This window comes from Seriola dumerili, unplaced genomic scaffold (genome assembly GCF_002260705.1).
Source record: "Seriola dumerili isolate Sdu_G_001 unplaced genomic scaffold, Sdu_1.0 BDQW01000149.1, whole genome shotgun sequence".
NCBI lineage: Eukaryota > Metazoa > Chordata > Actinopteri > Carangiformes > Carangidae > Seriola > Seriola dumerili.
In genome coordinates this window covers 9,434,031-9,454,226 of record NW_019174404.1, presented here as the reverse complement: position 1 = coordinate 9,454,226, position 20,196 = coordinate 9,434,031, and the positions used below count along the sequence as shown (strand labels likewise).

Sequence of the window (20,196 nt, the reverse complement as noted above, 5' to 3'; positions counted from 1 at the left end):
TAGCATCAAATTACCTGCACATGCATCAATAACAATAACAATATAGTACACAGGTGATCATATAAACCTCTAAAATGGACCACTCTGTGAGTACTTTTAATACTTCAAGTATATATTTGTGTTTAACTTGTAACATTTTTCAACTCAGTTAAGCTGTATTGACTAAAAAGCAAAACGTTGTAATTATTCAAAATTTAATTGCTAAATAAATAAATGTTTCTGTTTAAATGTTTTAAATCATGAAACTTTTCCACTTTACTTTGGCTCTAAAATGCATCTTATTTTCAATGAGCTTCCCTTAAACCTGCTTCTCCTCAGCAGTTAACCACAACAGTAAGGCATCCATTTTTACATCTATGATCCCCAGGAAAATAAAGAAACCAAAACCTGTGTATGACATGGAAATGCAGGGGGAAAGTGAAAAATGATACTGAAAAACTATTAACATGTTAAAGCTAAGTTCCAGACCTCTCCTGCCTTTCTCAGACTCATTACCAAACCGTTCACACCTCGGGGATCCCCAATCTCACTCTTTTATCCAGAGCGATAATGAGATTCAAAACACTCCTGCCTTGGATTGTCTTGCAAAGTGCTCTCTTTTTGCTGCACACACGCATACACATGCAAGCCAGTTTCTCTCCAGCCCAGGAAGAGTTAATAATCCTACACCTGTCCTATCAGACACCTGTTTCTCAGCTCTCAGCCAATCAGGAGAGAGAGGGAAACTCTGTGCTGGAATGAAATAAATCTGGGCCGCGTTCAGAGGGAATCACAACACTTGACTCATCTGCGTGTGTCTCACTGCTCCTCTCTGCTAGACTGATAGACTCACCGGCGCAGAGAGACAAACCACATAGAAACAGCGAAGAGTTGAATTTAAAGGAATCTATTCCAGCTGACTTGGACTGGAGACATGACCAAAGAGACTGAGTAAGTTCTGTGGGGATTATTTTCTTTTTTGTTCGTCGTTCGTTTTGGTCTAAAATTGTGCTTCATCAAGATTTTCTGTTCATCGGTTAAGGTAAAAAACTTTTGGTTTAAACTTGGTAAAACACAGTAAAATTTTTAAGTTAGATTGCAGTCTGGGAAGGATATAAACCCCTTCCTTGTTTCTATTTGCAATGGGACCCCCATGTGAAAGAGCCCTGTTTTAAGAAAGGGGTGTTTTGCAAGGGAAACTGATATGGATAGTTTTAACACACACACACACACACACACACACACACACACACACACACACACACACACACACACAAACACACACAAACACGAGTCTGGGGTTGTGGCAGGTCTGTTTCAGCTTGTGTTGTCACTCACCTAGGGGCCACAGAGCACAAAAGGAGCCCGGGAAATAAGAATCTCCTCTTGAGGTGTTGCACAGACACAAAATGCAATGGCAGCATGTAATGCATTAAATTACATAATGGCGAAACCTTAGACACAAGCCCCCCTCCAATCCCCCGTGTCTGTGTGAAAACATCCCCACTTTTACTGGTTTTAGTGGGAAATGGAGAGTGACTAATGGAGTTGTGTGGTGTTCAGTTTTTTTTTTTCTGAGGCTGCTGAGTGTGAGAGGGGGAGACAGGTGCATCTTAGAGCAGGTGTATGGGTTTTGTTTTAGTATTTGTTGATGAAATATCTGAAATATCACAATTTAGGATATAATTTAGCATCAAAACAAAAGTTAAAATGTGCATTATTCCATGCTCAAACGCTGTATTTCTAGTTTTTCGAGGCGCTGTGTCAATATGTGTTCGGTACCTTTCATTAATCCTGGTGAGAAATCCTTAGATTTCTCTTTTAAGCTTTCCTTGTGAACACCTGTGGTTTTACCCTCCTGTCAGCACATTTAATTAACTGTTTAACCAGAGCAAACTCACTATTTGTTCATCAGCTACTTTAGACAAACTCAAAAGGGGATTTATCCCAGTAGACAGGATATTTACAATCCAATATCACAGCGAGACTCTCCAAACAAATCCAATCCTCACAATCCCCTTTTCATTTTTTTCTTTACAAGTGATATTGAAAACCAGAGCCGACCTCAGTGACGGTTGCAGGTTTCTGTTTACTTAGTAAGAAAATCTCATCGCGTCTTTTAAGATCTATGCAAATAAGAAAGCTTTTACAACATTTAGGAATGTAGCATGTTTTTCTTTCACAACACTGCAAACCACCAGACATCAGATCTGTGTATGTGCATGTGTGTGTTGGTGGGTGGCCCTTGGCTTTCTAAACTTTTTTTGACACCGCTGCTCCTGAGGGATGTTACTCAGCTTTGTGGTTTTGCAATCGAAACCCTTCCCGCTCATGGGCAAGTATGTACAGTGCTCCGAGGCTGTGGTACTGCAGCTTGCTCTCGCTTTGTCAAATAAGCATAAACATAAACATAAACATGTGAATGTATGTAATTCTACATTTTTACCTTTTTTTTTTTTTTTTTTGCTTTTTATGAATATTTCTAATACGTCGATCAACCTGTCTGTTCAATTAATCACTTTCAACTCTCTGCTCCTCTCTGCAGGACTCTGGGACTGGTTTTTCATGGTGAGAACTTCAACTATAACCATTACACAAATTACATCATGGACTCCTGGTCCTACCTGGAGGGCCCTGTCCCCGAGCAGAACCACTCCAAACCCAGACTCCATCCAGGAGACGACCTGGCGGCGTTAACCATGCTTTATGAACAGTGCAAGGTAGAAAATGTGGCCTCAGTGCCAGTGGGGAAACCACAGTGAATTATATTAGAGGACAAAATTTGAATATCTTGTCTTTGATCGCTTCTTGATTATATTTTTCTTTCTTTCAGAGCCAGAAAGATCAGAAGGCTGCTGCCTGCAACCGTGGCGCTAACATCTACAAAATGGACAGGTAAGAACTCCCAGACACACAGTCCATCTGTTCACCCAGTAGCTGTGATTGTTTATATAACTCCGTCTTCAATATGCTTTACACGTTTTTACCGAGTAGAGTGCACAGAAAATATAAAAACAAAAGATGATAGATCATTTTAAAAAGTTGATGTGATCTCCTGCAGTTGTTTCTAGCAGCAGCTGCATGATTTGGAAATGAAATGTCTTCCTATTTATCCCCTGTTATGACTGAATTAAACATATTAGAGAGAGTGTCAATAACACAGAAAGAGAAAGGCAGGGCTGTAAGGGGTCATTAACAGGTGAGCGGGTAATCCCCAAGTCAAACACAATTAGAAGGATTATTGTCCTCCTCCCTAGTCCTTCCATCCATCTATCCTCCCTCTATCATCATCTCTGACTTGCTTAAAGTGTTTCACAACAGGCGGATGGTTGTTTTCACTGAGCTCCCTATTACTACGTCTTCTTAACGCGGGTGAGAAATGGCCATTGTTGGGGCGCAGTGTTGTCCCCTCAAACATTTCTAACAGAGAAACTCAAACACAGGGAAGAAAAAAAGATGGATTAAGAGACAAATAGTTCCCACCCAGACTGAGACCCTGTCTTTCTGCGAGCTCACCTCGCAGTAGCTCTGTGTGCAGAGGGCTGAAGTGCTTTTACTGACTGTTGTATGTTTGCGCAGGCTGTCTGCGGGCTTCCGTAATGTTTAAGACAAAGGTGGCTTCCTCCTTCCCTCCTACGTCCTCCTTTACAACTTTTTTTTTTTTTTCCCCTTACCCGGGCAGGACTCCAACCAATACCAGTGAACTTGTTTCAATGGAGGCGTCCGCCAACGTCATGAAGATTCTCTCTGAGAGCATTCCCACAAGCCATCCCCAGGAAGTTTTGGGATCAAAGCAGCAGACCTCCATGCCCATCTCTGTTCCCTCAGACACCTACACCACCCTGACCAGCGTGGTGACAGAACCTTACGACAAACAGGAGCTCAATATCATCTTTGACTCCCTGCTGCAGAAGTGGCCAGAGCCCGGTGCTTTCCCTGACCCCAGCAATGAGGTAAGCATTGTGATAATCCGAAAGCAGCAGCTGTGCAGCTCGTCCATCTTTGGGCCTCTCCCTCTTTCATTTATTAACGCATTTCCTTGTGTGGATGTCAGACTCTTCCCTACAGCGATCCCTTCCCTGACAACCAGTCCAGCCCCGCCTACTCTGGCTCCTACACCGGCTCCCCACCAGAGAGATTCAGGAGTGAGTTCCAGTTTTCTCTGGGAGCTCCCCTGGCTTCCGCTTACAAGTCCAGCGAGCTGCCCATGGTCTACCTGAACAAGGGACAGTTCTACCCCATCACTCTCCAGGGAGTGGACAGCAGCGCCTGCATCACTGCCACCAAAGTCAAAGTGAGTCATGGAGACACATTATTTTAATCTTTATTAATTAAAAAAAAAAAAAATGTTCCAAGTGGCATTCCCCTCAGGAATCTTTTTTTTACAGGCTTGTGCTCATGAATACATAAATTCTTTGCGTGCCACAAACCAACCCTTCCCAGATATCTGTCCCTCCCTTGGAGCCAGCTCCTCTGTGATTAATTCCCTGCTGACACCCTGCACACTGGGCAGGTACCATTAAAATTACAGTGTCCTGCCCTGTGTAATTTATTCATATGGTGGCATAATGAGGCCAGAGTGCAGCCCAGAGAGGAAAAAAAAAAGAAGAAAGGAGTGGACAAGGAGAGGGAGAAGGTGTGGTGTGATTTTAAAAACATAAGCGACAACCTGTTTCTTTGTCAACCGCAAGCGGAGGATAAGAATATACACAAACACACACCAGCTCACTGCAAATAACTGATGACAGTGTGAGGAGAAAAGGGGGATTTGGAGTGATGAATGAAACACGGTGGCTTTTAAAGGAGAGTGGGTCATTCTGAGAGACGTAGGCAGGTGTAAAGAGTCACATTCAGTTCGACAAACGCACCTAATTCTCTGCTTTTCTCTCAACCTTTCTCTCTCCACTCCAGACTGTGGTGATGGCCGTGTTTGAGAATGACAAGACCCCAGAAATGCAGCTCCGCTTTTGGAATCACTGGCATGCGCGGCAGCCAACCGTCAAGCAGAGGGTCATTGACATTGGTATGTTCATCTCACATGAAAACACACTTTAAAGTCACTGTACACCTGTACAGACCCTTACACCAAGCACAGTTCCTATTATGTGTTACATAAGAGAATTAACCAGTCATTCCTGATCTGATTAGAAACCTAAATATTTCTTTTTCCATCTTTTATAGCGGACTACAAAGAAGTATTCAGCGGCATTAGCAACGTGGAGGAGGTGGCTTTCAACGCTCTCTCCTTTGTGTGGAACCCCAATGAAGAAGCCAAGGTAAAAACACACCTCAATATCAAACACAGTGATTGACAAGAAGGCCAGGTCTCTGAAGAGAGAAGTAGCAGAACAGGTGGAAGATTTAGAGGAAAAGAGAGGAAAGGTAGAGAAGGGAGGTGGAGAGAGAAGGAGTGGCTGAGGAGGGAGGGGAGGAATCCCAGATATGCGTTTGGCCCCGAGGCTCCTTTCACCACAGCGAGAGGCGAGAGCCCCGACGGCTTCTCTGTGGCCCAAAGGCGCTGGGGTGGGGCCACCAAACCTGCTGGAAGCAGGAAGAGAGGGGACAGTGTATGCAGGACGGAGAGAATGAGGAGAATATAGAGAGGCCTAAGATTGTGCTTTAATATTAAACATTTAAATGAATTTAAATTTAAATGACCTGATGCCAACATGATGTGTTTAAAACACCCTCTTTTCTTATTCCCAAGGTGTACATCGGCATCAACTCCCTGAGCACAGACTTCTCCTCTCAGAAGGGAGTGAAAGGCCTGCCCCTGAACCTCCAGATCGACACTTACGACTTCAGCTCAGGAAGCAACCAGCTCTTGCACAGAGCGGCTTGTCAGGTCAAGATTTTCTGTGATAAGGTACGTCACTGGTGTCATTTCACTTCATTTACCCGTCTGATACATCGATTCAACTGTGGCACCCACCGAGTGAAAGTCATCGTCGTAACCATGCGAATGTGCGTGTGTTGTCCTCAGGGTGCAGAGAGGAAGATGCGCGATGAGGAGAGGAAGAGGAGCAAGAGGAGGGGAAAGAATGCTAATGATGCTAACAGTGAGTGTTGCAAATAAATGGCTTTTGAAACTTTTTTTGAAACTTTGTTGAAAAAAAAAAAACAAAAAAACAAAAAATATAATTACACTATCCAAGAGAGTGTATTCTAATATTGTGGACATTCCTGCTTTATTTCCAGCCAACAAGCCTTTAGTGAGCAGCTCCATGGGCAGTGAATGTACCCTCTTCCAGACCCTGGATGACCACGTCACCCAGCCAGTTCTTTTTATTCCAGAAACACACCTCTCCAGCTTGCAGCGCATGGTAGGTCCCCCTTTCACTATACTTTATTATTACAGTAACTTTCTGCACCACCCCCCCCACCACCCCCCCCCCCACACGCCCCACGCCCCCCGTGTCCCTGCAGGCAATAGAGACAGGCACGAGAGAGTTTGGGAAAAAACTGTGGGAAAGTATGTAGTTGGGAAAGGGGAGGAGGAGATGGTGTCAGCGAAAGTGAGGTGAAGCACCGACTTGACATCAGATGAGCTAATTGGAGTCGAAACCAGGCACCAGTACAAGCCGCTACAGCTGCTGACAGGGAGATTTAAGCTATAGGGGCTTACACACAAAGTACTCGCACATACACACACACACACACACACACACACACCTGGTGCTGCAGCGCTCAGACTCACAGGCACACAGACACCGGACATTCAGCGTGCACCACCCTCATGCTCTCTGTTTCTTTCACTCATACACACTTGCAAAAACAGTGAGGGGAGTGTGCTGTTCAGACAGGCCAGTTTTCCCACAGTATGCAGTGTAGAGCGGTGTGTGTGTGTGTCTGTGTTTGTGCGTGTGTGTGTGTAGAGGCAAAGAGATGATACAAAAAGAAGGAAAGAGAGAATATGAAAAAAAGAAACTAGCAATTACAATATGACTTTACACTGCAGCGCCCCACAGTCTGTATTGAATGACAAAGGCAGAAAAATGTCTTTGATTGGCCGGTGCGATAAAGTGCAGGATGGTCCTATCTGCGTCTCTCCATCAGTGCCCACGCTTACGTGGCTCTGTTAGAGGTTATGGGAAATGCGGTCTTAAAGTAATGATAACATTCCTTTTTCTTTTCTTTTTTTTTTTTTAGAAGGTGTTACGCTCAGATAATGCTGGGAAGGGGGACATTAAGCAATGCCTTTATCAGTGACGTTGTGTCTAATCAGATCTCTGGTCTCCACTCTTGTTTCTCTCTATCTCTCTAGGCCGCTCCCATGGACGAGACCGACAGGTAAGCATAGATAGTAAACAGTGTTAACAGCTGTCCATCACGATCGGTTGGTTTCGAATAGACACACAGTGGCTGCTTTTGTTTAATGTGAATCTTTTCTTTTGTGTGTGTCAGGAGTTCTCTGAAGAGGTTGTACCCAGACAGAGATCAGAGCAGCTCACCGCCCAGCAAGCAAGCCCGCAGAGAAGACCCCCAGAGAGGTAGATAGAAAACTAAAAGTCTAATGATAATAATCATCAATAATGAGCCAGTGAGCCTCGGTCATCTAAAAATTTTTTTCTTTTCCCTCTTCCTATTAGTTCTGCTGTACGTGAGGACAGGCGCAGAGGAGGTGTTCGATGCGCTCATGCTCAGCACGCCAACACTGTCAGGCCTACGAGAAGCCGTAAGTACCACACGACCACACGGCGATTTATCTGACCCGAATTCTACAAACGCATACTTGCACATCACGCTGACATAGCAGTAACTTCACCATATGTCATCCGTCAAGTGGATCAACTTTCTTTCAGCGGGAGTTGATGCTAACTGTCATCTCATGTTCCTTTCCTTCCTCAGATTTCAGAAAAGTACGGTATGCAAAAAGACACCATTGGGAAAATCTACAAAAAATGCAAGAGAGGGTGAGTTATCCCATTGTTTCTTTTGATATGACTAATGCACTGCTATTATACGACGGGCTTAACACGCGAGATGAGTTAAAGGCGTGCGTTTGAGACAGACGATGAGCATTAATTCAGGGTTTAGATTGTGTTTTTAATCTCATCCTTCTTTAAGGAAGCTCATGTTGACAAACCGGGTTGGTAGGTTAGTTGGCTTGGCCTGCTGGAATGTGTTAATTGCAGCTCCTTCGAAAACAGAAAGACAGATGACTGAAGGAGGATAAAAACATTTCAAAAGTCCTACAGATGAGTCATGGGGCGATTGTTGTACTTATTTATGCTTTCATAACATCATCTCATCAGAAAGAGAGATCTGGCTCGATAAAGGTTTCGGAGGCTTCCAGTCACTAGCTGGAGGTTGTGCCATTAAAATGGGAGTGGTCACATTAACATCAGCTGAACACACGATGAGCTGTTAAGATGTGCACTTCTATTGCGCTGCATTTTGGTGCTCTACTTAAAAAAAAAAAAGAAAAAAAAATTAAATTAAAAACTGATTGTGTTTAATTTCCTCAAAAGATATTAGGTCAAAAAGGAGGCACTCCAGTGGTAATGAAAAGGTCACCTCCTCTCAGTGATTGATGATTCACAAAGATCCACTTGGGAAATAATTATCGTAACAGTTTAAGCGTCTCAAAAATGTCTTAAAATGTCTTTGAGTCGCGTCTTAAGGTAATAGTAAGGCCCTCCTGACACAGGCTGCGACACCTTTGGGTGATTTTCCTGCTTGCTTGCTGGCAGCTATCACTGCAGGGGGAGCAGCTAAGCTAACAGGTTGGGTTACATTCTACCTGCAGTTCCCTCCCTCCTATTTTGCTCTTGTCTTCAATCAACCCCGTCCCTGCAGGCAGAATGCACCAGGTTAGCTCAGACATTGGAGTCGTAGAGACTTACACGTCAGTGTTGGGGAGGAGGAAGAGAGTGACCTGATTTACTCCTACTGATGCAGGAGATATGCCATAACTCTGTTTTTTTTTTTTCTTTTTTGTACCCAAGAAGCTTCCTTTAAAACAAATGACATGTTGCGCTAGCAGGAAACCTGAGTGAAAAGTAGAGCATAACCCACTTTAGAGCAAACTAGAACATGTTTGCATGTTCTAGTTTGATGCGTTAATAATGATTTGTCCCACCTTCTGTGCACCATTTTTTTTCTTTTTTTTTTCCCGTCACGATCACTGGAGTAACCTTTCGGTTTTTGTTTTTTTGTCTGTCTTTTCTTCAGGATTTTTGTCAACATGGACGATAACATCATCGAACACTACACCAACCAGTCGGCCTTCCTCATCGACATGTCCGAGGTGGTCTCTGGTCAGTTCCAGGTCACTCTAGTTGAAGTATGAGAACAAGTCAGCTGTCTGCTCTATTGAAGGATGAAAAAAAAAAAAAGAAATCACAGCTGCCAGTTTGTACCACCTGTCAAAGCACTGCCCAGTCAGAGACAATGTAAGCTATGGACTTCCCAAACCAAAGACACAACTGGATTGAAGAGGCCTCTCCAGTTTTTGTGATTTCAGATGAAAATGTCACACTGTTTCTTGATTTTTTTTTTTTTTTGTTGTTGTAAATACCACTCGGCCCAATTCTTATGGTTTTGCTATTTGAATTTAATATTTTAATGTAAGAGCAATTATAATGAACAGCCTGTACATATATAATGTAAATAGATTTTAATATGACAATTTTTTATGAACTAGCCATGCGCATGTTGCCAACCATTTTCCTCATATTGCTATGTATTTCAATTTTTTTTTTTTTTTTACAGTGCCCTGTACATGATTTTTGTACAGCGTGTATTTTCAGCATTTTCAGAGATTGGTATTCTTGCTGCTTTCAGTATACTCATCATTTCTTCTGCAAGAGCCAATGGTGCGTTTTCTCAGCCACGTCCTGCTGATAATGATTTTCACTGCCAAAAGTATCTTAGTCTCCTAACCCTTCCTCTAGGTTCCTGTTAGTTTCACGACTAAGTTGGCCCGACACTGGGTTACATTCAGAACCAAAAGTCACACATTTCCACCCATAAAACCACAGGAGAGTTTGTAGTGGGCTGTCATTCAGCCCAAAGCTGTGGACATTTCCTGACTGTAATGGTGTAACCACAGATTTTTTACCTGGAAACAGTTCAAACAACTACAACCATGAGGCCTGCCAGAGGAGTTTCATATGTATGCGTGTGTTTAAGGATGAGTGTGTGTGTAAAAAGTTGCAGGATTTTTTTTTTTTCCTTATACATTATGCATCATTTCAAAGCGAACATGTATGTTGTAATATTTCATTATTATACTATGGCAATTCTGGTTGTGTTAGTCAAATCTTGCCCCCCTTTTGTAAGAAAATAAAAAAAATGTATAATAGCTTCTTTGGACTCTGTCCTTACTCTAAAGATCTGATTGAAAAGCCAGCTATTCACGGCTTCTGCTAGGATCAGTTATCAACGGAACAAATAAATGATAATGATCAGATGCTTCCTGTGTGTATGTGTATGTATGTGTGTGTGTGTTTGTGCGTGTATGTGTGCGCGCGCACAGTAATAATTAGCCTGCAAGTGCAAATTGGAAATGTAGAAACAGCTGATTATTTTATCTGCTCTACAGATCAAACAAAAGCATAGAATCCATCTGTATGAGGGAGGGGTGGTGGTGGGGGTGGGGGTGGTGGGGGTGTCGTATGCAGACGAACAGACAAACATGATCATGTTTTGGTTTTTTTGCAGCTTGTCGTGGCCCCCAAAAATAGGCAGCACACACACTGAAGTGTGCTGCCTGTTGTATATACAGAAGAGCTCAGTGCCTTTCCCTATTTGGTGACACTGACAGGGAAAGCAGGGAAGCAATCTGTCCTAGATGTAACACACGCACACACACACACACACAAACGCGCACAGAAAGTGAGACAGAGAGGCAGAGACGCAGACAGTCGGGGAGGCAGCAGGAAAAAAACAAAAACAAACAAGAGACGTGAAGACAGAGGGAATTAGAAGGCGCAGATAGGGGGGGAAGACTGCTTAAGCAAAGACAGACGAGGACGAAGAGAGAGCAAGAATAATGAAGACGTGGTTGCACCATCTGCTGCCAGAGAGAGAAACATGTTAACCGTGCAGACGAGAGCAGAGAGGCAGCCAGCCCATCTGCAGCGAGATGCACACGACCCCCGGTGAATGGTAAGTGCCTGTGACTTCATGGGCTCTGTGTGTGTGCGTGCGTGTGTGTGCGTCTGTGTGTGTGTGTGTGTGTGTGTGTGTGTGTGTGTGCGTGCGTGTGTGTGTGTGTGTGTTTGCAGTCGCTCAAAGTGTGCCTGTGTGAAAGAAAGTGTGGGGGCTATTAATAACCTACAGTATGTTTATCATATTCAATTCATGACCAGCCTCTGCAGATGCTTCCATGCCTTTCGTTATGGCCAGAAATAAATCAGGCGTCAGATGAAGTCAGTGCACTCACAGTACCTCGCTGCAGTGGCAGTGGACCTGGCGGGTGCGGTGTTTGATATGATCTGAAGGATTTTTGACAAAGCTCTGATTTGGCCTGCTGTAAGTGCTTTTCTAATTTTAGAAAAGCACTTACAGCTGCTTAAAGCAACAACCTGAAAAACACAAAGAGAAGAAATGTGACTGAGTAACAAGTGACACCTGTGGACAAAATACTTTGAACCTGATTGAGGTGAGGCTTTATCGTGCAGTTGACTGTCAAACCCCCTTGAATTCACTCCTAATGCAGAGAAGTGATGGTGTCCTGAGAGCTGGGTCAGGCCTCCTGATTCCTGTTGTCTGTCACCTTCTCTCTTTCCCGTCATGTGCATGAAAACATTCTGGTAGCAAAACAAAGAGGAAGTACTGCCATGTTTCCCATCACAGTGTGAGCGCAGTATATTTAGACACTGACGACACAAGAATGACAATGCACTCCACCTTTAAGATAATTGTCAACAACCCTCCAGTGCTTTTTTAATGAATAAATTCACATTTGCAAATTGCAAATAAAACGTCTGCCTCATATTTCATCATCACCACGTGAGGTTTTTTGGTATAAGAAGAACGTTTGGAGGAGAAAAGAAATGTGTGATTGATTCTGACTGTTAAACCTGCACTGCCTTGTACACCTGCTGTGGAAAATGAGGCAGTATGAAGAAATGTTGATTTTCCACACGGAAGTCATGATAATAGCTCCGCTGTGGGTGTTGACTGAGATATTTACTGATTGTGGCGTGGCTGTGTTTGTTTGTGTCCTGCATGAGTCAGACACACACATCTTCAAGCTGTCTTGTCCCCGTCGCTGAGGGCATTCTGTCTGTTCTCCTCCGGGCTGAGACGCTGTGGCTGGACTCACTCTGCATTCAGACACTGGCCTGATGTTATTACTAACCCAACTCAATTCGTCCAAGGTCATATCTGGCTGTCACCCATCAGACTTTGAGAAAATAGCAACAAACACACACACACACACACACACACACACACACACACACACACACACACACACACACACACACACACACACACACACACACATGCACAGCTGTGTTCTACTATTCATGTACACAAGATTCTTGTATAGAGAGGAGTCTAATAAGCAAAGCCACACACACCCTGTCACGTTGAGACTGGCCAGGTTATCGTATCCTAGCAACAGAGACAGGCATCGACCGTTCAGCCTTTATTTTTCTGTCCAGCGCTGGAGCAGTGAAGCCAGACCTCCTTCTGTTTTCTCCGGCTGCTCGGGCGCTTGTCTGTGCTCCACTTCACACCTGTGTTTCCTCTCACGTCTCTGTCTCTGCCTCGCTCTCTCTCTCTCTCTCTCTCCATCATGTCAGCCTGACGTGCACCGCCTCCCTCTCTGACTGAGTCTTCTTCTTCCCCTCAGACATTCACAATGAAGAGTCTTCAGCAAAGAGGCAGGAGAGTTTCAAGGAAGAGGTAAGGGATGAGCTTCTCATCATTAATCTCTGATTCATTCATCTGTTGAATTAACATTTTCAAATCTTTGTATTAAGCTTTTTGTATTCACAGCTAAGGTTTGCATATTTGTGAAGAAAATATACAAGTTATAAGTTCACTGGTTCCTTGCAGACACAGGTAAATCAGCAGCATCTGATCAGAGGGGATATTTGTGAATTGTGACTGGATTTTTCTTCTATGTGAGATTTTATCCTCTTCATTATCACATCACAATTTATTTATTTTTTTGCAGAATAGAGCCCTGTTGTTCTGAGGGGTCCAATGACACTGACATATGATAATAACAAGCAGCATCCGTGTCTGGAGGAAGAGCAGCCACTGCCATCTTTCGTTTTGGAAAAGACCCACATTGAACGCAGGTCCTGGTTCGTTCTTACAGAAAACAAATGAGCTGTAAGTCTTGAGAGTTTTCCCGTTGTACCACTGACGATGCACACTCCTGCCTCGATGGTGATGGGGATCGTCTTTGCCCCTTTGGGACTGGTCCTCGTCTTCACCGCGGCCATCACCCCTCAGTGGAGAGAGGGACAGGCACGTCTGGGCATGACGGCGCCGGGGTCACTTCTTCGCTCAGGACTCAAGGGTCATGGGATGGGGGTCAGGTCCGGGTCGGTTGAGACTCTGCTCTTGCTGCGCTCTGATGGACTTTGGGAGAGCTGCCTGCAGGTGGAACACTCAGAGCTGAAGCAGTGCTGGCCTGTTGGAGGTCCGTACCAGAGAGACCCGCGGGTTCGCCTAGCACAAGGTTTGGTCCTGACCTCCTTGTTCCTGTGCGGCACTGGGATTGTTCTGGCTTGTATTGGAGTCCGGTGCTGGACAGATCTACCTCTGAGAGGTGTAGCAGCTACAGGTGGACTCCTGGTGGTGATGGCCGGGCTGCTGAGTCTGACTGCCCTCGGGGTGTACACCCACAACCTTGGAAGACTGGGGATGGTAAGTCCAAGCCAAGGGATCAATAACCACAGGTTCCCCCACCTCAGCCTGCGTCCGGCTGGCTCGCTCTACTTTGGGTGGCTGGGTTCATGTTTGCAGGTGCTGGGAGGCAGTGCTCTGCTGTTCGGCTTCAAACGCCCAAGATGTCTGACCTGCCCGTCCTGCCCAGAGCTACCTGTCTGCCCTGCGTGCCGTTCATGTGCAGAGATAGAGCCAGAAACAGATGTGTATGAAGTCACCTGTTAGAGCGGAAAACTGGGCGAAGACGACCAAATCCGGACATGTGGAAACTTCTTAAAGTCTCATCAGCTAATAAATCTGCCACTAAATACAAACAAGTCAGTTAAAATATTATTGAACATTGCCTCTATCTGATTAATGGACTCGAATGTCAGGTATGAACATGATGGATGCAGCTGCCTCTTGACATATGCAGGAACATCATGTAAAAGACAAAGTGATGAAGATCGTTACAGATTCATTAAGATCGTCACGGTTGAAAAGAGCTCAAGTTCCCACTGCCTTTAACTGCGACATGTAGTGAAACATGACTGAAGTGTCTCTCTGTGCTGCCTTTTACGATGTAGCCATGCCTCTGTACTGTTAGCAAGAAACATGACATCGTTTGTGCCCGAACCAAACTGTGAAATGTCAAATATGTGTGATAAATTATAAGAGCAGTTGTTTAGATTATATTAGGGCTTCAAACATGTATGGAAGAGCTAGTTTTAGATTACTACTGTAGAATTTAAAAAAAAAGGATTTCATTTGTACTTTCTAGTTTTAAGTTACTTGTTAACAGAAATTTATGCTCAACTAACGAATATGAAATTCCTCTTTTCCTTACAAATATGGTTCTTTGGAATTCAGCCAACAATTTTCAAGAAGTTTCTTCATGAGGATGTGCAATCTGCTTTTTAACGTTTTTTAGATTCAGTCACTGCGAGCAACAAAAAAAAAAGAAAAGAAAAAAAAAAAGAGCAGTTTTAGAGGTCAGATTACTGTAAACACATTGCAAGTAACCTGCTAATTTCCTAGCCTGTTTGTCAGGGTAAATCTTTGTATGATATCTTCACTGAGGAGCCTTCATCTGTCGAATGTGACGTGACCGACTTGATAACACAAACAGTGATAAAGGTGTTTGGAGAGGAGGATGTACAACAGGGTGTTGTTTATTCTTTGTATATTATTTGTTGTATAGTGTGTTCATTGAATAAAACATTTCAACAATATCTCACTGTGCGCTGCATCCTGGCACTGCCGTTTCAGAGTAAAGATGAAGGCCAGATTTCTATTTAGCTTGCGAACACAAGTCAATGAAAATGATTAGATAAGATTCATCCCATTCAGAATAAATGTATTCAGACTGACGCTGCTCCTGCGCTCAGTGCCACAGCGATGTCATACCTTACTAATTACGCTGTATGTGCACATCTTTTCTTTAGAGTTGGACAGTAATTCAAATTCATTGTCTCCACACAAAGCTAAAGGGCAGAGAGGTCATCACAGCCAACCCACAACAGACAAGGCCACAGATTGCGCTGAATTTATGTGCGTTAGTTTATGTGAACAGATCACGACCCGGTGAGAGAATGAGCAATTCATTAGCAAACAACATTCATCCATCGCTACTACTACTACTTTTAATCTGAAATTAAAATTAGTTTAGAAAACGTATTGACTCATATTAACTTTGTACATAAATAAGACGAGAATATCTTTGAATGTTTGTGTGTTTTTTTTTTTTGCATAATTTGAAAACCTTCACCAACGCAAAGAGCAAAATGCAAAGAAAAGTCTCGACAGGCTGAAATTCATGCACAAAAGACAGATGTGGGCACACACGTATAAAGGCATGCGTTTGTGACCTGCTTTCTCTGTCTCGCGTTAACTTACATGTACATACACATGTAGACACACACACACACACACACACACACACACAGAAATTGAAAGAAGGATCAGAGAAAAGGAATCTGAAGACACAAAGGTGGAACTTCACGACACATTTCAGTGATCGTCTCGCTCCCTTTTTTATTAAGCTGATGGAAGATTACAGCGATAAGGAGCAGGGTCACATCGGACATCTCAGCACTTGAGGAGTCTTCACTTGTTTTGCTGCATTCACGGCAAACTTGGGCAATAAAAGGAACGCTGAACCAGAACCAGGTCATACAGCTCTGCCATGTGGTTCATATACACAGGTGTACACAGCAGGCCTCAAGGACATAACCTTGACCAACAAAGGAGCTCCAATGAGTGAAAGCGAATTTTCTGTTTTGAATTTTCTGTGCAAAATATTTAAAATCTATACCTTTATTAAGGTAATATACAAATAAGTACAGTATTTATAGTAAAACTGTATTTACATATCACATTACAAGAGGCATGAATTTTATTACAAATTCTCAGTGAATTCTAAGAAAAGTTCTATTTGATAGTTTTTATCATAAGACTAACAAGACAGCCTTAAAATCCTATAAATATATACTGAACTCAGATTGACACTTGGCAAATTGTTCTTTTCTCTGTTGTAAACTCATCATGTTTGTTGTGAGCAAGTACTGGGTTCAATGTGTTTCCTATAGAAAAAGACAAACAGGTGTGCACTGATGCATTTCACCGACATACTTGATTAAAGCGTTGATTTAGTGGCAGCTTTTAACTGATCCTTTTGGGCGAACGTCAGCAGCTGACGCGCACCTCTCTCACACTGCCGCATCACAAGCATCTTGCATTTGTCTGATTTTCATTAACAGGGCAGTTCCGCAGTGGTGTGACTGTTCCACCGTGGTCTTAAATGTAGAAGTAGTTCTCAGCAGCTTCTCCACTCTCCACCATCTCGCTCAGCTGTTTGTTTATTGAGTCCTGCAGCGACCCCAGAGAGAGTTCTAACACTGGACTGGTCTCTGTGTCCGGAGAACCCTGGGGGATCTCCAGGAGAACGTCAGACGGCTCCGCGTCCACTAACTGCTCCCCGTCGCTCAGGCTCAGTCTGTATGCGCCTTCCGTGTCTGCCGTGGCTGTTTCCTTAGCGACGGTTTCCAAGGCAACCTCCTCAGCAGGCATGCCCTGCACCGCCGCGTCGTCCTCTCCTTTGGAGGCCTTGAGTGCAGTCAGTTTCTCGATTTCTTGAATTAATTCCTCGTTTTGCTCCTTCCACTGGCGGTACTTTGAGGCTGTCAGATCAGAGTCCTCTAAGATCTTATTGATCTGCTGCAACTCTGCTTCTTTTGCCTGCAGAGCAAACAGGGGCTTCAGTGAAAACACAAAACTAATCAAACATGAATTTGTCTGATTTTGAGTGACGAGAACAGCATCCTTGTTTGATTCTTATTTCCTTGAATCAAATGAAAAAACATTTGACTGCTGCACAGCTGAACTACTTCTACTTCTATTACATCTGCTTCTTTACAGAACTTTGTTAACAATAAGAGAACGATCCTGATCTCAGCCTGATCACATGCAGTCCCTAAAACTTGCAAAATTCAGTCAAAACAGAAAATATAGGAACTTAAGACTCAAGATTTGAATAAATGATTATCGGCAACACTGTGATTTCTAACTGGCGAATGCGTCACTATTCATGGTTTGTCCAATAATTGATAAAACGTAGCAGAGTGAAAGTGTTTGTCCTGTGTCATTATATTGTTATATGAAGTTGTGTGTTGTGTGTAAATGAAAACCTGACTTTTCCCGCTCACCTTCAGAGTGCTCTGCAGGGCCCGGAGCGTGTGCGCCTTCTCATTAATGACAGGGTTCTTGTTGCGTCGAATGAATGATTTCCTGAAGTGGTCGTGCGTAAACGGCTGCTCGTGGCCGATCAGAGAAACTCCTCCCTCCTTAATGTTGTTTAACATCTTACCCATCTCATCCTCTGGGACGCCTTCTCACATGAAAGTGACAGGAGAAAGAGATGGAAGTAAATACAAAACACGGCCATTGGGACTTGGTTGACAGCAGCATACACACAAAGCTGTTAGGAACTATCCATTTGGGGACAGCTGATTGGACAAAATATCCACAGGGTAAAGTCGAGGAAACAACATGTCATGAAGGAGAAGATTTTTCCAAACACAAACTATTAAAACATCAATCAATGGGACTCAGTCTTCACAGATTAAAGAAATTATTTACCGAGGAAGAAAATTAGAAAGCAGCAAGGAGTGGAGACAGTCACAGAGTACAAACCTGATCCTTTGCCGCCCCCTGTTGGAAGACCCGATAATGTTGCCTTGTTCGTCTTCCCCTTTGGGCGAGGCAGAGTGTTGGACTGCACTTTCTGAGGCACATAATGAAAACACATTATGATCTGAGTCGTACTCTATGCCTGTGTGTATGTGGGTGTGTGTGTGTGTGTGTGTGTGTGTGTGTGTGTGTGTGTGTGTGTGTGTGTGTGTGTGTGTGTGTGTGTGTGTGCGTGTGTGTGCATGTCTAACCCTCTCACTCACCTTGTGTCTTCTGCGGGGTGAAGGAGATCTCTCGCTTTCTGATTCAGTCTCGCTGTAACATTCTGTCCAAAAATCAACACAGGTGTTAACTCGGTGATATGAGGTACCATATATATCAATATACATATACACAATACTTATGTACTACATTCAACTTTTCTGATCATTTTTAACTGTCTGACAAGACTTGGTTAAAATGCAGGTAACCATAGCAACAGTATTTATGCTTATGTTACCATTTGACTTTGTCTTCCGAAACCACCATGACCGTAGATTAACATAGACAACAAACGATCTTAAAATATTATCTTTGATGATGGGACAAGTGTGAGGACCTGGAGGAGGAAGCACCACCATCTTGCCCACTGTGCATTATTGCTAATAAAGCTGAGGTACGGGTGCAATGAATTTTGGAAGTAAGAAACCACTAAATAGATATTTTAGATGCACATGTTTAAGTGATTAGGTCTCAGATAAAAGTATATGGAGAACATCAACCTACCCTCTTCACTGTCAGGGCCTTCGTTGAACTTCTTGTGCTTCTGTATGGCTGTAATCAGACAGTTAATCCATCTGGAGGAAACAAAATGACAAGATGTCAAAAATATTGTTAGTACATCTCTAATGTCTGGAATTATGCTCCAATATATATTTCAATTTCAACATCAGTGATCTTTACTTTACAGCACAAACACCTAAAAAAACAACTGTAGGGGGCAGTACAGACCAACACCTGTCACAGCATGATTCAACATCTCTGCTGTGCTCACTGTGTACAATAAAATGAATGAATGACGACATTGTATTGGAGCTGGTGCCCCCCCCCCCCCCCCCCAACAACCACACAATCTAGATCCTCTTTCACTGGCTTTAGCCCACTGTTGGTTATTTATGTGAGAATTTCAGTTTTGGTGGCTAAACTTTAATTATTACTCTTACTCCTCGAGCCCGCAGAAAGAGAAAGACAGAAAAGCAGAGAGAGGACAGACAGGCTGAACGTACTTGCTCATGTCGCTGACATTGTCGACAGCAAAGAAGAAGTTCTGAAACCTCTGGTGGCCCATTTTGAACACGCTGGTGGAGCGAGAACAGAGAGAGAGGGGAGTCACGAACATGAACGTGAATCTCAGAGCACAAGAAACTGGTCACAGTGAAATTAATACACATAAATCTGCAGAAACACACACGCATAGAAGAAAGTCTCATTCCCCTTCTCCCTTGAGAGTAGTGATTAGACTCTGTGAATTCATAAGATACAAGATACACTTTTTCCTGAACAGTTGATTTTGAAAACAGAGAAAATGGTTTGTTTTGAACAGTTTCCTCCATCATGAATGTAACTATTGCATAAAACCAACACAAATCTTCATTGTGCACAGGGACAATAAAGTTTCTGTTTCAAACTAAAAGACAGTTTTCCATTTCAGCACCGTATCTTTCATAAGATCTCCAAACTTCCCAGAGAATATGTTAAACAGCCTGTTAAGATGATCCATCATTCAACCTTACGTAACCCATATGAAACATAGGGCTACTAAAACCCTATATGTCGTTTAGGAGTGTGGTTGCATGTTGTTTCCTGTGGGAGCACAATACACGCTGCAAAACAGAGTGGGACGATTAAGAGGCAGGGGAACAAAACGGAAAGAGCAAATGATATTAAGCAGGATTAGAATTGGACACAGTAACCTTAACAGTACACTCTACATTGCAGGAAAACATCCAATGGGTGTTTGTGATCGTTGCCAACAGGTTGAGGCAAATAAATTTACATATTTTTATGTCATGAAGACAGTTTAAACAGGAAAGAGTAGAACTGATTATACAATTACGGAAGATAGCAGAGAGCAACATTAAAAGTATTATAAAATGTGGACACTGTGCTCCGGGAAGGAAATTGTTATCTATTTTTCAAAGCATGACTGGATTG

General features: G+C 43.2%; 3 protein-coding genes across 3 annotated transcripts in view; 2 read left to right on the top strand and 1 right to left on the bottom strand.

Annotated features, from left to right (window-relative positions):
• Positions 1 to 771: 771 nt before the first annotated feature.
• Positions 772 to 10,285, top strand: LOC111225773 (grainyhead-like protein 3 homolog). The gene is made up of 15 exons (XM_022750802.1): positions 772 to 930; positions 2,525 to 2,699; positions 2,813 to 2,874; positions 3,662 to 3,932; positions 4,034 to 4,273; positions 4,891 to 5,002; positions 5,161 to 5,255; positions 5,687 to 5,845; positions 5,963 to 6,038; positions 6,178 to 6,302; positions 7,244 to 7,269; positions 7,384 to 7,469; positions 7,569 to 7,654; positions 7,828 to 7,892; positions 9,154 to 10,285. Exons 1-15 carry the CDS (start codon positions 914 to 916, stop codon positions 9,269 to 9,271), a joined length of 1,713 nt encoding a protein of 570 aa, XP_022606523.1. The 5' UTR covers positions 772 to 913; the 3' UTR covers positions 9,272 to 10,285.
• A 647-nt stretch (positions 10,286 to 10,932) lies between these two features.
• LOC111226035 (claudin-23-like) lies at positions 10,933 to 14,082 on the top strand. Its single transcript, XM_022751116.1, has 3 exons — positions 10,933 to 11,091; positions 12,788 to 12,840; positions 13,120 to 14,082. The coding sequence occupies exon 3, from the start codon at positions 13,312 to 13,314 to the stop codon at positions 14,059 to 14,061; it is 750 nt and encodes a 249-aa protein (XP_022606837.1). The 5' UTR covers positions 10,933 to 11,091; positions 12,788 to 12,840; positions 13,120 to 13,311; the 3' UTR covers positions 14,062 to 14,082.
• A 1,731-nt stretch (positions 14,083 to 15,813) lies between these two features.
• cnksr1 (connector enhancer of kinase suppressor of Ras 1) overlaps positions 15,814 to 20,196 on the bottom strand; it is a 29,422-nt gene continuing 25,039 nt past the window's right edge. Inside the window, exons 16-21 of the mRNA XM_022750580.1 lie at positions 19,269 to 19,340; positions 18,769 to 18,839; positions 18,267 to 18,328; positions 18,007 to 18,097; positions 17,520 to 17,701; positions 15,814 to 17,052 (exon numbers count right to left, since the gene is read on the bottom strand). Of these exons, the coding sequence (XP_022606301.1) occupies positions 16,612 to 17,052; positions 17,520 to 17,701; positions 18,007 to 18,097; positions 18,267 to 18,328; positions 18,769 to 18,839; positions 19,269 to 19,340 (919 nt within the window). The 3' untranslated portion in view covers positions 15,814 to 16,611. The remainder of the gene's footprint in view (positions 17,053 to 17,519; positions 17,702 to 18,006; positions 18,098 to 18,266; positions 18,329 to 18,768; positions 18,840 to 19,268; positions 19,341 to 20,196) is intronic.

Bases quoted from the DNA above. Each gene is read 5' to 3' on its own strand.
- LOC111225773 (XM_022750802.1), top strand. The intron at 5,256-5,686 runs GTAAAAACACAC...CTTATTCCCAAG, and splicing joins ACCCCAATGAAGAAGCCAAG to GTGTACATCGGCATCAACTC. The intron at 6,039-6,177 runs GTGAGTGTTGCA...CTTTATTTCCAG, and splicing joins GAATGCTAATGATGCTAACA to CCAACAAGCCTTTAGTGAGC.
- LOC111226035 (XM_022751116.1), top strand. From the start codon at position 13,312: ATGCACACTCCTGCCTCGATGGTGATGGGGATCGTCTTTGCCCCTTTG.